Raw genomic sequence first — 15970 nt, 5'->3', positions numbered from 1 at the left:
AGAGGCTTTCAAACATTATTTTCCGCCCTCCTGCCCATAGATCTTCCTGGTTTTGCATAAACGGCCAATTACCTTGTCAGTAAGCTGATCTGAGGCTCGGCGCATCCTCTCGTCCCCTATTCATTTTACCGTAACGCGCAAATATAAACAAGCCTAATAGCAGCTACACTCGCACTGTTCTCGTCCCCGGTACCGTTATTGATATGGCCTAGAATTCACACAATTGATTTTTATGCTTCCCTCTAGCCACCTTGTGCAGTTGAGAGATATCTTTATTCGCACAGAAAGTGAAATAAGTGCGTAATAAAACGGTGATATATTAAATTCGTTTTTCCCCGTGTCGCGGTTTTATTATGAGCCATTTTTCATCTTTATTGAATTGAGACCCTGGCGATCCGCGTCGTCGCTTCGGGCGGAGAAAGGTTAAATAATTTGTGCAAATCAGCAACGCGCGCGTTTCACATTTGGCCTCATGATGCGACTCCACCTGCTATTTATTTGTTTAATTATCTATCTATCTATCTATCTATCTATCTATCTATCTATCTATCTATCTATCTATCTATCTATCTATCTAGGTTGGACTGGGCCTATCAATGGCTTTAAATCAGGCCTATACTCTTGATACTCTGCGCACTTCCCGTCAATGTCAGTGGATTTATTGCTTCATTGTGTGTAACAGTGCAACAGCTTATTGCTTCAGCCCGGCTCGTGCACATAAATCTGCTCCAGTATTCGCTGTATCCTGTAGGAGAACCGTGCACTGACGTAACCCGCCTTTAAAAATAAATAAATAAATAAAACACAGACATGGGGATACCAGTCAGGCCCCATTCTCCAGCACGATCTGCACCGTTTTCTTCTTATCCTCGATAAGTCTTCATTGATCCCAACATTGGTGGGTTCTCCTGTGTACCAGGAAGCTCCAGGAGAGGGGGGGTTGGGGGGGGGGGGGCTGTGGGGGCACTATAGAGTTCTGAGGATCCATGGGTAAATATGAGGTTGATTTAACTGCACACACGAAAGGACACCCATAATTCATTGCTAGCTCGAAGTGCTCACCTGCTGTCAAGTCCTGTACCAAATCATGCCCAACAGCAGGAGAGAGAAAGAGAGAAAGAGAGAGAGAGAGAGAGAGAGAGAGAGAGAGAGAGAGTTGCAAAACAAAATCCTATAAAGTAGAGGAGGGATCTCTGGAGGCCTGGAAAAAAAAAAATTAAAAATTAAAAAATTAAAAAAGAAAAAACAAACCTTTAACTTAGCAAGACGCTCAGAGAAGATGGACACATAAACATTTATTGTATTATTATTGGTGTTTCCAGTGATAAACTTATTTTTGAAAAACAAACCATAATAAAAAAATTAAAAAATGAAATTTGGTGTGTCCAGTAAAAATCCGGTTTTAATGTGATGACACTTCAGAAAATGTATATAAATGGTCCTGCCTACTTTTTGAACCACACAATTTTAATTTAAAACTATAGAGTAATGTATCAGACATGAGACCAAACTGTGTAATGTGGACATTCTTCTATAATCTCAAATATGTAAGCGAGTTTTATTGCGAAACAGTTTGTAAAGCGTTTAACTCGGGCCTCAGCGCCACTAAAAGACACGAACCCTCCTGTTTAAAACCAGAAAAGCTGCAGAATATTAAAAAAAAAAAAAAAAAAGCTGCGGTTTCTTTAAGACATCCGAGCAAAACAACTGTCCTGCCGGGGAGGGAGGGAGGGAGAGAGGGAGAGGGAGGGAGTGGAGGGAGGTTTGGCTGGATGACCGAATGGCAGCTTTTACGCAGAGGGTTGTCTCACCTGCTGAAACGCACTTCACCATTCAGCACAACAGAGCCATCTTTCGCTCTCACCTCCAATTAATATCCAGCCTGCGAGGTCAGCGCTTCCTTTTCGCCTCTTCGGGTTTTTGTTTTGTTTTGTCTGCTGCTTTATTTTGATGCAACGAGCTCGGGTATCCTACCATGCTCCCTGCGTATGGATCGTCTCTGCCAGAGTAGGCGAACAAAGCGCATCGAGCCCCTCCAGAGAACTGCCTCCCCTCCAAAAAACAATCACGGATTTTTGTCTGTAAGTACTCAGGATAACCACTCTGCGTCTTCGGCTGCGTTTTCTTCTTGTTAGGCTTCCTTGTGTCTAGTTCGCGGGGAGAGAGCACGCTGTTAAAGATGGATCCGCTCTTTCTTTGCCCGACGGATAGGCACTTAATTTAGGGAACACTCGACCCCGCTGTTGGACAGAAATAATGGCAAGATTTTGGATAGCGCCGGACACGTTATTGGTTTCCTGGGAGTAGAACAGGCCTGTGTCGATGCTTGAAAACAAAAAACAGTCCAGTACTGCTGTAAACACACAAACATTTCTTTCTTCAAAGGCGTGAATTACCAGATGACAAAAACACATCCCTGTTCTGATAAAACACACTGACAAACACATAAACCGATAAAACTATGGAGCACACCGGGATCGAGGAGGTGAACCAGACGCACCAGCAGCAGCATGAGCCCATCAGCTTCGGGATCGACCAAATCCTGAACAGCTCGGACCAGTCCAGCGGCTGCATGCTGCCCAACCGGACCGGCGACCCGGATTACGCGCTGGCCTCCAACGTCTACAGCAACGGGTACAACAGCGTCTACAACCCGGCCTGCTCCATGGCGGCGGCGGCAGGACTGGCCGGCTCCTACAACGTCAACATGAACATGAACGTCAGTATGAACATGAACATGAACGTTAACGTGAACTCAGGAGGCGCCGGTGGCGTGATCCGGGTGCCGGCGCACAGACCCATGCCACCTCCGCCGCCACCGCCCGCCGCCGCTGCGCCGCATCCGCCCCCTTCGACGCATCCGCCGGGCATCGGACCGGGCATCCCCTCGGTGCCCGGGATGGGGATGGGGAATGCGGCAAACTTCACCTTCCCGTGGATGGAGAGCAGTAGGAGGTTTGCCAAAGACAGACTAACAGGTAAAAAAGAGTTTCCTCGTGCTACCGCAACACCTGTAGGCTGATTTGTCCCATTAAAACAGAGGGGTCCTATATAATCTACAGAACACCTTCATGTGCCTTCACCTGCATTTCACGCTCTAATAATGAGCCAAACACTCACAGAGTAGAACTAGTATTAGTGTATATTTCCCTCATGGCCGTGCAGGTTTGAATTGTGATTTTTCTGACATTTGTGTTTAAATCGGACCCTGAAGGATCTGGTGTAAGGAGACTAATAGCTCCACAAAGTGAGGCTGGTGATTTCATCTTTAGGTTGTAATGTATCTATAACGAATCGTATATGCACACACACGCACAGAGTCGGTTTTATTATGCTGGAAGGGCAGCCTGACAAACGAGTGGAGAAATTGACATGGACATGCTGATGAATCAGTATTGGACCATCACTCTCCATTTACAGCGGATGACGGATAACGACGTCCCCCGTTTTTTTTTTTTTTTTCATGAGGATGAATGATTTTTTTTCTTCTATGAGCCAATCGAGAGAACAGGAAGATGAGTCGTAACAGTTACAACATATGGCAGGTTAAAATCTCACATATTACCAGTATATTACCTATTATTATTATTATTATTATTATTATTATTATTATTATGCTTTCATAGCGTTTAGAATTTATAGTGGATAATGAGTTTTTTTAATCCACATTTTTTAAATTCTAACATAACATTGCATACTAAAATGCAATTTATTAAAAAAAAAAAAGCTGTACATGTAATTAATCTGCAAAATTCACATTTAGTTATTACTATAATAGAGCTCACATTCCGTTGCTTCGCTTTCATTGGACTCATGAAGTTCAGGCTGAGGATTTTGTCAACCCGTTATTTTTCTGTTGTCTAAAATTACTGTTTGTTTCTCTGTTAGCTTGTGAATTTAAAGGGAATGCAAAAATAACTTACAGTACATTATTAATAAATACCATGACACTACAATAATACAATTCTTGTAGATTCTAGATAGTTTATTTTTCATTTAATAGCCCTTGGATTTTCTTTTCCTCTTTTTTTGAATAATATAAAAAAGAAAAAAACTAAACAAATAATATTTTTTAATTAAAAATGAACAGAAATAAAGAAACTAGGATGCATAATTATTTTATTATTATTTTATAATTTTTTTACAAGGCAGTCTAGTTCTACTGTCTATAGTGCAAATAATTTGCGTTAAATATCCTTAGGTTCATATTTTACATGCTATTGTTTTGTTTTAGTTCCCAGCATTTTTATGCATTCTTAGTATTTTTGTATCTTACCTGTAAAACCAAATAATAACGTTTTATTATTATTATTATTCGAATAGGCGTTTACAGCCTCAGACACACAAAAAAAAACATTTTTAATGTATTAGTTTAGTTTTACAGGAACATATTGATCACATTGATGAACAGAACTAATAAAATACCAGCGTCAGACGAAAGGTTCATTCTCAACCGTTTCCCTGGCTCGATGTTAAACCAGCCTTTCTTTGCATATACATTTACATAAAGATTGCTGGTGTTGCAAAAGCATTAAACTACATGTAACTTTAAAAAAAGAAAAAAAAGAAAAAGAAAAAAGTCAACCTGCAGAGTTATTTCTGCTGTAAACAGACTTTTCATAATCTATTATTGTACGTAGGTTATGGTAGTTTATTTATTTATTTTCCTATTTTGAAAGGGGTGGTTCCTGTGTTGTTGGTTTTTTTCTCATGACCTCACCGTTATGAAGATGAAAATGAAGAACACCATGGATTATTTGCGCACCCTCAGCCCCTCACCCACCTCTCCACGCATTAAATATTCACTGTTCCGTTCTTTCGAGCTGATTAATTATTCAAAACCGGGGGACGATATGTCAACTGCAAAAAGATACAGTGTAAATAGGCTTATCAATTTTACTCATAGTCACCGAGGGCCTCTCGTTTAATTTCTCTCTCAGCTTTGTGTCGCTGTAATTATTTCGCAGCTTATATCTTTCCACTGTATTGATCAGCCAAAGATCAGCAGCAGCAGCTACACACACACGCGCACACACACCCCTAACACCCCTAACACACACACACACACACACACACACACACACCCCTAACACACACACACACACACACACACACACACACGCGCTATCCAGATTTAGCCTGCTCTGTTTTCTACAAAAGGCCGTAAATCAAAAAGACTATCATCTATCCTGATGGGCAGAGAACCATTTTAAATGTTTCTCTCTGCTTCTTGTTTTTCTCGTCGCTTTCCAAGTTGAAACGCGAGGAGAGAAAACCAAAAAAAAAAAAAAACCGTCCTCTCAGCTTCAAACAGCCCAACGTGCTGCTGCCAAAGGCTCCTCAGCCCTGGCAGCCATGAGGGACGTGTTTTTTTGTTTTTTTTTTAGCTTGGATGTAAAATTGCACAATAGACTTTTCTAATTTTTCACACTGACATGAGTCATGAGTCCGTGTGGCTCAAATTCACGTCGTAGTCTAAATCATTGAGGGGTTGTGTCAGACTGACGCGAGGGATTAAGGTTTGGGGTGTTAAAGGCATTATTTAATCCAGGTCTGAAAATAAGACTTGTTTATATCGACAGGGCTCATGTTGATCACCAGCTCCTCTGTTCAGGGCTTATGGGCTTAAATTTATTCACCACTAATTTGACACTATAATTCTTATTCTTATTATAGTACAGTAATTATTAGTATAGTAGTATAGTAGTAAAGCATAACTGTTGCAGTGTAACAGCAGTGTTATTTCTCTCTGTGTCCTAGAGAAAAGAAAAAGGTGACGTGATTTTACTTTATTATATAAATTATTTTTTAGTTAGATCTATTTTTAAATCTGCTCAATGCTCGGCTAAGGATTTTGATTAAATAAAAACACATAAATCAAACAAAAATGATGAATTAAATTAAAACAGTAAATGAAGTAGCCAAGTTTTATAATAATGATTTTTAATACACTGAAACAAAATAAATAAATAAATAAATGTGGACAAGCACGGATATTTGCTAATGACCAAATGGCTGCCGACAGACAAATCTAGTAATCCAGTAATTTAAAGGATGTTCTAAAATAATAATACTAATAATAATCATAATAATAATAACAATAATAACAACAGGCGATAATGTGGATCGTTTGTGGATCTTTGCAATAAACAGCATGCAGCACGTGTAGCTCTACAGGCCGCGTAGCACCAATAAAAAACATAATTAAACCTTTTTTTTCCTCCTGTAACTCTCTGTCTGGGTTTTAATGGCAGCAGAGCAGAAAAATGTGAGTTTATTTCCGTGTTGGACCCCGCTCCTGTCCTCGTGCGTTTCCAGCTGTCCTGGTTCTCGCTGTGACAGAAGACAGTCTCCCTGCCTTTTGTCCCGTATAGTGTAATAAATAGCAATATATGTTCATGTTATATTTCAATATCCCCTTTAGAATCCTTCACGGATATATTTATTAGATTGCTACAAAGGTAATATCCGCAGTGGGGAAGGGAGGCGCTGTCACCGAGAAGTATTATTAAGTATAAGTGGTTTTATTATGGGAAACATATTCTCCACGGTAGCATTTTATTTTTTGATATGCTTATGCTAAATTGTATTACCCTGGCAGCAGATTTAGCATTCCAGCCCATTTCTTTTTTATTTGACTGAGGTTAACAAGAAATCACATGATTTTTGTTTTAATTTTTTTTTTTTTTTTATTTAAAAAAAGGGAACAAGATTTTTTCCGTCTTTTTAAATACAGTAAATGATTGTTTGAACAACACATGACCTCCACCCGTGTGAATAGGATTTTCCACATCCACCACACAGCTTCATTAACTCTTTAACTGTTTTCCAGGCTGTTCAGGAAAACTATTAATACTCAGGAAAAATAATTAAGTATTACAGCAATATTTAATAATTGATTTTACACTCTATAGTAAATGCTCAGGACTAAAGATGCAAACTTTAAACAACAATCACTATTCAGTTCACTGGATTTAGACTCCACATGCAGGAACAATACATCATCAATGGAAAGTTTGCTCCATAAGCTGCCTTTAATATTTCTGTGTGGACTTTTAACGCACAATTTGGATACATTTCTTTATCTTATTTCAAAGTGGCATTAATTGTCTTCTGTACCTTTGGTATTGTACATATTATTTTTCCCTACAATACTGTGGTGCCTGGTTATTTTACAGTGACAGAAGAGGCTTTTATGAACAGATCTGACACAGGAATATTCTGAATCGGGTTTATTTTGATTCATGTTATTTCATTAGGATTGATGCAGTTGAGCAGGGACAGTCTTTCAATTTAGATGTCGGTTTAAAAGCCAAGCCAGTGCTGGACTACAAGACCTCAAACATTACATCATTGTTGTTCTATATATAAAATATATATATATATATATATATATATATATATTATATATATATATATATATATATGCACAGCAGTTCCAGCCCCAGTAATAATAGAAAGAAAGAAATCTGAGGGCGTATCTGATTGCTGAGCAGTCTTAGGCTTACACCCTCAGTCAAAACATTAAACATGACTGATGCAACATCCAAAGCATCTCAGTATCATATATTTACCAGTGTTTAGCACATTGTAAGGTGAAGCCTTGCTGCAGTTGGCAGGTCCAGAGGGATCCTGCTGCATGTTGGGTTGCCTCTGAACGTGCTTCTATGTGCCTGGTCCATTAGTTAGCCTACAGATGGCCTGAAATAGCCATCTAATGCAGTATTATTCAGCCAGACCTGCCGCTGGGAGCAACAACAGGCCTGCTCGCATACTCAGCGTGTAACCCATAAGGCTACACATAGTTTTTGGCAATGAGAAGCCAATCAAAAGGAAACAGCTGCTTAAATGTAGATATTATGGAAATGCCGTAGAATGGTCTTCATAAGAAGCTGGAGATTTAAAAACATACCATGCAGTGCAATAAGGTCCCCCATAAATTCACTATTAAGGGCCACAAAGGTGCTACAGTCCAGTGTGAGCACCTATAGGAATATTATAGAAACATAATATAAATAAATTCACTATAAACTCATGATTAAATACCATAGATGCCTGTGTAAGTTCCAAAAGGAATATTAAAAGGATACAATTACCATTTTACTATTATTGAGCATCAGAGCAACACATAATGTGAAACCTGATAATAATGTTATATTACCAGAGGAGATTAAAAATAATAATGAGAAGAAGAGGGGAAAAAAAAAAAAGAAAAGGTCACTATAAAAGTAGAAAAGACAATAAAAGGTTGTGAGTTTTCATTTCAGGCTCTAAATCTGCGTCGCTAATTTACACCCAGGTAACGTTAACTTTGTGCGACCTACTGTAACTGCACATTGCAGCTATTTATCTTTACTTTACAAATCATTTGCTCGCGTACGCCTCAATTTGCCACTCGTGTTCAGCACCATCAGGGGATGTCGGAAGCTCCCTGGAAACGACTGCGGAGCGCATAATAGCTTCATGTTCCATTTTCCATCCAAATTGTCATCGTCTGTGTGGCAAATGAATTTTCAGGTCGCTGAAACTCTGAGAGCAGCAGCGGCGGCAGCAGCAGCAGCGGTAGCAGCACGTGGCCCTCGGGGGACACCTATGCAGATGTTTTCATATTCATTTTGGCTCCTGGTGAGCTTTTCTGACAAAACAAAAACAAATAAACACCCTGTAAGACAGCAGGCAAAACAGCTTGCTGGGGAGGAATGACACAAAGATACAGAGAGAGAGAGAGAGAGAGAGAGAAAGAGAGAGAGAGAGAAAAAAAGAGAGAGACAGAGTTGTTGTTGATTTCCATTCTGCCTCAAAATGCGACTGCAGCTGGGGAGTGGATCTATGGCCAAAAACGATCTCATTACATTTATTGATCTTCTGTTTACCCATAGCTGACAAAATAGACAGGATTCATAGATATTTTATGATGCCGAGGATAAGTTGTTATTAATATCCAGATATATGAAAGTGAACCACCAGGCACTGAGGCACAGATGGAAGAAAAAACACAATACAGATTCTTATAATGACTGTGTCCAATTTATAAATTTGAACAGACACAATGACAAAGCAATTGGAACGACACAAAGCAGTCAAGTCAATACATGTAGCCCTGTACATGCATGATCAGTCTCGTGAGGTTATCCTTACAAGCTTAAATGACAAATGTTTGATTTCTGTATGGAAGATATTTTGTGCAAAAACTGAATGTGTTTTAATTTGACTGGACTGATGGCAGAAATTATATTCTACAAAATTGTACTTTGTTATATTAAGTCTGTGAATAGTAATGATATTGTTTGAAGTAGGTTAACATTATCAAAGTGGTTATTAAATCACATTTTGACCTTCATTTTATTATCATCAGATTACCCTGATTGCCTGTTTCTGATTTGCTGACTAGTATGTGCTTGATTTATCTTAGTATTCCTGCTAGATGTCACTTATTTTTCCAAATGGAAGGTACCTCTTTTTCTTTTTCAAAGTGAAACCTCTTCAAATGCTAACTTAAGAGACTAGCAGTAAATAACAGTAGCCTCTGTTCATCATTCAGGCCTCATCATGTGATTAGCTCCTATGCGTCGGTGCCTGCCCGGCAGCAGCTGCTGCTGCTGCTGCTGTGCTCCAGATGTGGGACCTTACTGTGTCTCCCTTTCCTTTAGGGGAGCAGGCAGAGGAGAGCCGAGCTGGAGAGGCCACAGGGGGCCCGGGGGCCGCCGGGTCCCTCTGTCCTCTCCCCAAGGGAGACATCGGCAGGGTCCCTGTCTGGAGCACTGTGGAGACATTAGCCAAATGCTATTACCCCGAGCTCGCTCACCTGCGAGACGGCAATGGCCTTCTAGCAGACTATCCTTTCCCAAAGGGGGGTTGCCCAGGTGAGTCACCCCCTCCCTCTACCAACCGCCTCCCTTACCTCACTCATTTGTGTCACAGCTGATTTTTAAGTGCATCCCTCCCGTGTGCTCTGCAAAGAGTTTTTTACTTACACTTTGAAATGTTTCTGATGTAAACATCAGAAACAGAAACAACACATGTGAAAATGTATTGCAGAAGTTTACATTTAGATTCGTACTAATCTTTTAATTCTAAAATAGCCAATTTATCACCAGCTGCAAGAAATGTCTTAATTTGAGTTATTATATATTTGCATATCCCAGCTTTCAAAATGTCCCTCCATGACTTTTTCTTTGACTTCCTGTCTGTAAAGTTCATTGTGCTATTTGGTTTTAAAAAATGTGGCAGGGGAATTGTGCTGGAAATTACATTTATCTCCTTCACTTGGCAGCTCCTGGGTCTTCTGTTAGACTCCCCGACAAAACACACTGGTTTTTCAAGTTGAAACAAACTGGAAATTAATTCTATTTAACCAAGGATTGTGTTTATAACATGAGTGTGTACAAACAAAACCTCAAGGGAAATAAGTTTATTCTTTAAAAGCACAGTTCACTGCAGTTTAGAAATGGAAATAACCACTGAAACTAACAAACATTCATCTTAAGCCCAAAGATGAACGTCCAAACACCTCAATTACTCAGTCACCTTATTGCTAATGCTAACACTGACTTTTTTAAGAATGATGTGTATAACGTCTAAAGCTCCAATCAACTAAATACACAATGCTTCATGAATAACTAAACCAAACTAGCTAAAGTCAAATAAATTCCTTTTTTTCTGCATTTCCAGCAGCCCTCTCACCCTTCTCTGTGACCCGTCGTATCGGCCACCCTTATCAAAACCGGACGCCGCCCAAGAGGAAAAAGCCTCGCACCTCCTTTAGCCGGGTGCAGATCTGCGAGCTGGAGAAACGATTTCACCGACAGAAATACCTGGCGTCGGCCGAGCGCGCCACCTTGGCCAAGGCCCTGAAGATGACAGATGCACAAGTCAAGACCTGGTTTCAGAACAGACGGACAAAATGGCGGTAAGATTCGTCCCTCCTTAGCACCCTTTAGCTACGTGAAAGTACAGAATAGCGAAACCAAAGTGTCATAACTCTCTTCCACATGACATATTTTGCTCATTTTTTCCCCCACATGATCTACTTAGGCAAAACAAACAGGTCCTGGTGGATTTTTCAGAAGCTATTTGTCTTTATGAGCGTGGGATGCTCGCTCAGAAGAGCCACTCCTTCCAAAAATTTCTTGCGCCATAAATCGTCAGCAGTGAATGTGTCTCTGTTTTGCTCTTACGGTCCAAAATGCTCACTTGTGTTTTACTTTAAACACGAGTAAAACGGTCCGCAGCTGAAGCAGTTGTACAACACAACACCTATTTTGCTTAGCTTAGCTGCCAGTCGAGGCCAGTTCACTTGACCAAGCACAATCACTTCTGAGCCTCCTGAAAGGCCTTTTAGAAAATTGCTGTCCAAAGCAATACTGAAACACTCACAGGAGGAATTGACTGCCAAGTTCATAGACAGAAGAGAAAAAAAAAAACACACTCCTTCACTTCATTCTAACTGTTGTTTATAGCCATTTGGAAGTAAATGAGTAGAAAATCACATTATGATGCCCTGCCCTTAGTTAAAGGGGCAGGACGCATCTTTCAAAGGCACATTACTAACAGCTACATTACCTAAAGGGTTTTAATGTTTAAATGAGCCTAAAGCTTTTTAGTCAGTTCAGTTCAATTTAATACAGATAGAAAACACTTGAAACTGAACTGTGTTTTTTGCTGGTTCACATTCATGATTGGCTTGTTTGTCTTGAATAAACATTTAATATCGAAATTGGTTTGATAATCCTATTAAAAAAAATGTTTTAAAATCCGCATTTAATCACATCAGTCACAGCAACATAGCATTGAAAAAAACAAGACACATTTTCTCCTCTACAAGATGTGATGATGATGAATTTGCCTAAAATAAACACAACCAAACTGAACCCAAGACTGAGCGGCATGTCACGAGTAACAAGGGAATTGGCTTAACTCGTTTTTCTGATTTCCTAGTTTTGCTGAGATTTATGCCTCTATCCCTGTAGTGTGCACCTGATAGGATGAGCATGAGGGATGTCTTTGCGTGACGACTACGCTAGTAACAAGAGGATGATCAAATCAACAGGCAGCGAATGAGATTATGATAATGCTGTTAACAATAATGTGTGGCTAATGGATGGAGGTTGGTGTGCATGAAAGAGTGTTTTAGAGGTGTGTTTCTGCCTGTGATTCCTTCCTGCCATTTTTATTTTGTTGTTGATTTTGACAGCAATTATTTCTCCCTTATGGCTTGTGTTATTAGCAGCACCATAATTTCAAAAGAGCCTAATAAATTCTTCATTCTGCCTTATTCTGTGATGCAGATATGGACCATTCAGAACATTTCCTGTCACACAACCACAGTAATTACCATGTAAAATTCTGTCAGGAGAATTGATTTGAATATTAAAAGAAACTTCAACTCAGAAGAAGAAAAAGATTATGAGCAAAAGCAGCATCTCATCCGCTCTGAATCACAATGAGAGCACGGTTTGAAGCTTGTTAAGTCCTCCCTCTTTTGCACTTATCATCTCAGTTCACTTCTTTATTTATTCTGCAGACTCACTGGATACTTTCCAACACAAGCACCTCAACTCTTCCATTAAAAGGACATATCATTCTAACCGCTCTCGTTTCAGGAAAAACACACATCTGAGCCAGTATTCGTGACAGCAAATGCTGATATCAGCACCTACTGACACAACATACATAAGTTACTGTGAACATATGCTGTGCTGAAAAGAAAGAAGAAGAAAAAAAAAACAAAACAGATGTAACTTTTCACCTTGAGGCAGGAAGTGTAATGTTGCTCCTCCTCCCCCTGCGTTAGTCACATTCCCCCCCACCAACACCTGTCACTCATCTTGATCAGCTGTCATGTAGCCTGAAGCTAAAGTGACTAGCACCAGAATGTAATAAACATACGGCAAAAGCAACCAATTTGCAAATGAACAAGATTCATTGGTAAATTTTCTGAGACACTTTCATTTCTCCACTTTCTTTGCTTGATTTCTTCTTTGCTTTTGCTTCGCTGTTTAGTGGCTGTTGCAGTTACATTGATAGTCATGAAACATGTGCTTCCCAAAAAAAAGATAAACAACACTGAAAATCCAGTTTCAGACTGCCATCCTATTTATTTCTTGCCATCATAAACTCAGTTGCATGTTGCAGCTTTAATGCAGTGATTCACAACCTTTTCTGCTTTTTGGTTTGTGACCAACAGGTCCACCAACCTGAACCCTCTGATACCACTCATAAGAGCATCTCTGACACAGTGCCCCTATGGCAGCAGACATACCAAACCTTTGTCGTCATGGTTACAATCATAAACACATGGTTATGTAACGGTCCCAGTTTGGTTTGATATGGCACGATGGTTAAGGAAAAAGATTGGAGTTTGGTTTAAAATAAGTACTTATTTAAGGTTAGATTACCTTCGTTGTCACGGTTACAAATAGGAAACAAACAGCAGCCTCCTGAGTCAAAGTCCTGTATTTTGTTGACCAATTCATGCAGGGCCGCAGGAAGATGTTTTAAATTGTAGGGGGAAGAGCATTTTAAACCAACCCATACAAATACAACACAGGCCTACAACAATACTACTACACACACACACACACACACACACACACACACACACACACACACACACACACACACCAAAAAAGCAGCACTAGTAACAACAACAGCAGCCAGGTCTATAAACAAGGACTCAGTAATGCTATTGCACAATAGCAGCTCACAATAATGCCATAACATTGCAATACACATGTCCAAAAGCCCATTGCGCAGGGCACACAAGAACATATCCAAATAAGCACATTTTTTTTCAACAGTGTTATATCAGTGTGTTCAAAGTAAGTGACAGCTGAATATTAAACTGCTCGGCGGCAGCTTAAACAAAATAACTTACCTTGAGCTGCAGGTCAGGTGCTCTAGTAGTTATAATAATCCAGATGTGGCCATCAGGACGCGCTGGGTCCAGCTCCCCAAAATGTCTGGCTGGAGAGGCTCCTCAAATGCCGCCAAAATCAGTCCTAGCTTGACACCTGTTAGCAGCACGCGCCTCAACGGTAGCGGTGCTAATGTGGTACTATACAGGTAAAACTCCGGCGGCAGTCTCCGTCTCCGAGGAAAAACTACAAACAAACGAAAACGATGCTGTTGGAGCTGCTCTCATCTGTGCTCTCTCTAGCTGGTGGTTTGCCAAGAAAAACGCTTTTCCTCCATTTTGAATTTATCCGTCGATTAGCTATCGATGCTACAACCGGAAGTACATTAATAGAGTTGACATGGCCCGCCCTACGCTGCGTCTGATTGGCTGATGATCGTTGCCTTCACTGGTTGGATTGTTTAGGTTTAGGCATGAGCACCTGCAGCACCCCTAGTTCCTGTGGCCATGTTTTCATGCACCTCCAACCTCTTCCTGACGTGAACTTTGTCGCTCTTTATGCTACGTCACCTGACTTCATCCTTTGCTCCCTTCATAATTACTACGGCCACTAGAGGTCGCACAATTAAACGTAAATGGGTCGTAATAAGCTACTGCCACATACGACATATGGGCTCGTTTTTAAAGGAGGACAGTCTCAGAAAACTGCACATGTCTACTGGTTGGTTTTAAACATATAAATATACATATTTTCTTTGTGTATTTGAATATTTTAGAGGCTTAAAGAAGTAAAACTATGCTAAAAAAGTAAGATTACGGGAATGTTTAAAGAATATGTTCGTGTACCAAACATCATCTTATGACCCCACAGATTTGTCTGCTTGAATATAAACTATATCCTGTGTATTTGAAGTAGGATATGGGACAAACATTGCAAACAATGCTGTTGTATGTGGCATTAATCGATGTTGTGTACATGCCCCCATAAAAATCAACATCATATAGATCTTAAATTTTCCTCTGCTCTTCTTTTTCTCTCCATCCACCCAGGAGACAGACTGCGGAGGAGAGAGAGGCAGAGAGGCAACAGGCCAACCGGCTGATGCTGCAGCTTCAGCAGGAAGCTTTCCAGAAGACATTGAGCCAGCCTCTGCAGCCGGACCCACTCTGCCTGCACAACTCCTCCCTCTACGCCCTGCAGAACCTGCAGCCCTGGGCAGAAGACAATAAGGTGACCTCCGTCACCTCCGTGGCATCTGTAGTGTGAGCGTGTGTGTGTGTATGTGTGTGTGTAGGAGAGAGAGAGGGAGGGACAGAGGGAGGGATGAAAATGTGTATATCAGATTGTCATCAGTGTGAATGGACAAGAGGGAGGAATCTCTTCTTTCTATTTCTGACGTGGCTGACGTTCAAAAACGCAGTACCATTATGGGATTGTTATAGATACAGGAAAATGATGCTTGCTGGAAAAAAAAATTTTTGAATGGACCTTGTGCCTCCTCCCTCATTGATCGTTACCAGCAATATGGTGGGGGAGCATGTGTAGAGAGAGACAGCTATGTGTTACTGCCAAGACCTACAAAAAACTCACTGTATGCGGATTTCACAGCACAGGAGCCGCACTGACTTTGCTGTCTGTCAAAATTAAGCAAATCTTCAACTGTTATCTTAAATATCTAAAGTGTGTTGAGTCATTTTCCTGCCTTACACCAAGTTTCCGCTTTCCCTTCAGCTGTCGGTCTAAAAGAGAGGAGGGCACTTTATCCCTAAGTGCCAGGAAACAAATGGACACCTCTGTACATGCCCAACTATCAAGACTGTCCCCTCTTTTGCCTCTGGATCCCTCACGAGGCGGCAGAGACTGTCTGCCACAAATGGCAAAAAAAAAAGACCTCCTGTTTTTCGCTTTTGACTTTGTACAATGTAGTAAATGCATGTTTCAACCCTTTTCTGTGTGCACTCGGAAGTACCATTGAAGTCAGCTGCCGTCGAGGTGGAGCTCCTCCCCGACCGCAGCATTCAAGTGGTAGTGGATTGGAGGAACTCCTGATCACGGATTCCTCATTATGTTCAATTTAAAGGTGTTTTATATTAAATGATATTGTGACTTTTTGA

The 15970-nt window shown here is 40.5% G+C and overlaps 1 protein-coding gene across 5 annotated transcripts; it reads left to right on the top strand.

Annotated features, from left to right (window-relative positions):
• The first annotated feature begins 958 nt into the window (after window positions 1-958).
• tlx2 (T cell leukemia homeobox 2) lies at window positions 959-15970 on the top strand. 5 transcript variants are annotated; one of them, XM_056382073.1, is made up of 5 exons: window positions 959-2978; window positions 9651-9863; window positions 10675-10909; window positions 14906-15086; window positions 15588-15970. In XM_056382073.1, exons 1-5 carry the CDS (start codon window positions 2462-2464, stop codon window positions 15597-15599), a joined length of 1158 nt encoding a protein of 385 aa, XP_056238048.1. In that variant the 5' UTR covers window positions 959-2461; the 3' UTR covers window positions 15600-15970. The 5 variants fall into 5 exon arrangements, with proteins under 5 accessions (XP_056238048.1, XP_056238047.1, XP_056238046.1 ...); XM_056382072.1 differs by having other exon boundaries at window positions 10672-10909; XM_056382071.1 differs by lacking the exon at window positions 15588-15970 and having other exon boundaries at window positions 10672-10909; window positions 14906-15137.

The sequence above is a fragment of the Seriola aureovittata genome, chromosome 8, assembly GCF_021018895.1.
Source record: "Seriola aureovittata isolate HTS-2021-v1 ecotype China chromosome 8, ASM2101889v1, whole genome shotgun sequence".
Taxonomy (NCBI): Eukaryota; Metazoa; Chordata; class Actinopteri; order Carangiformes; family Carangidae; genus Seriola; species Seriola aureovittata.
Note: the sequence above shows the minus strand (reverse complement) of the source record. Positions and strands in the feature narration are given on the sequence as shown.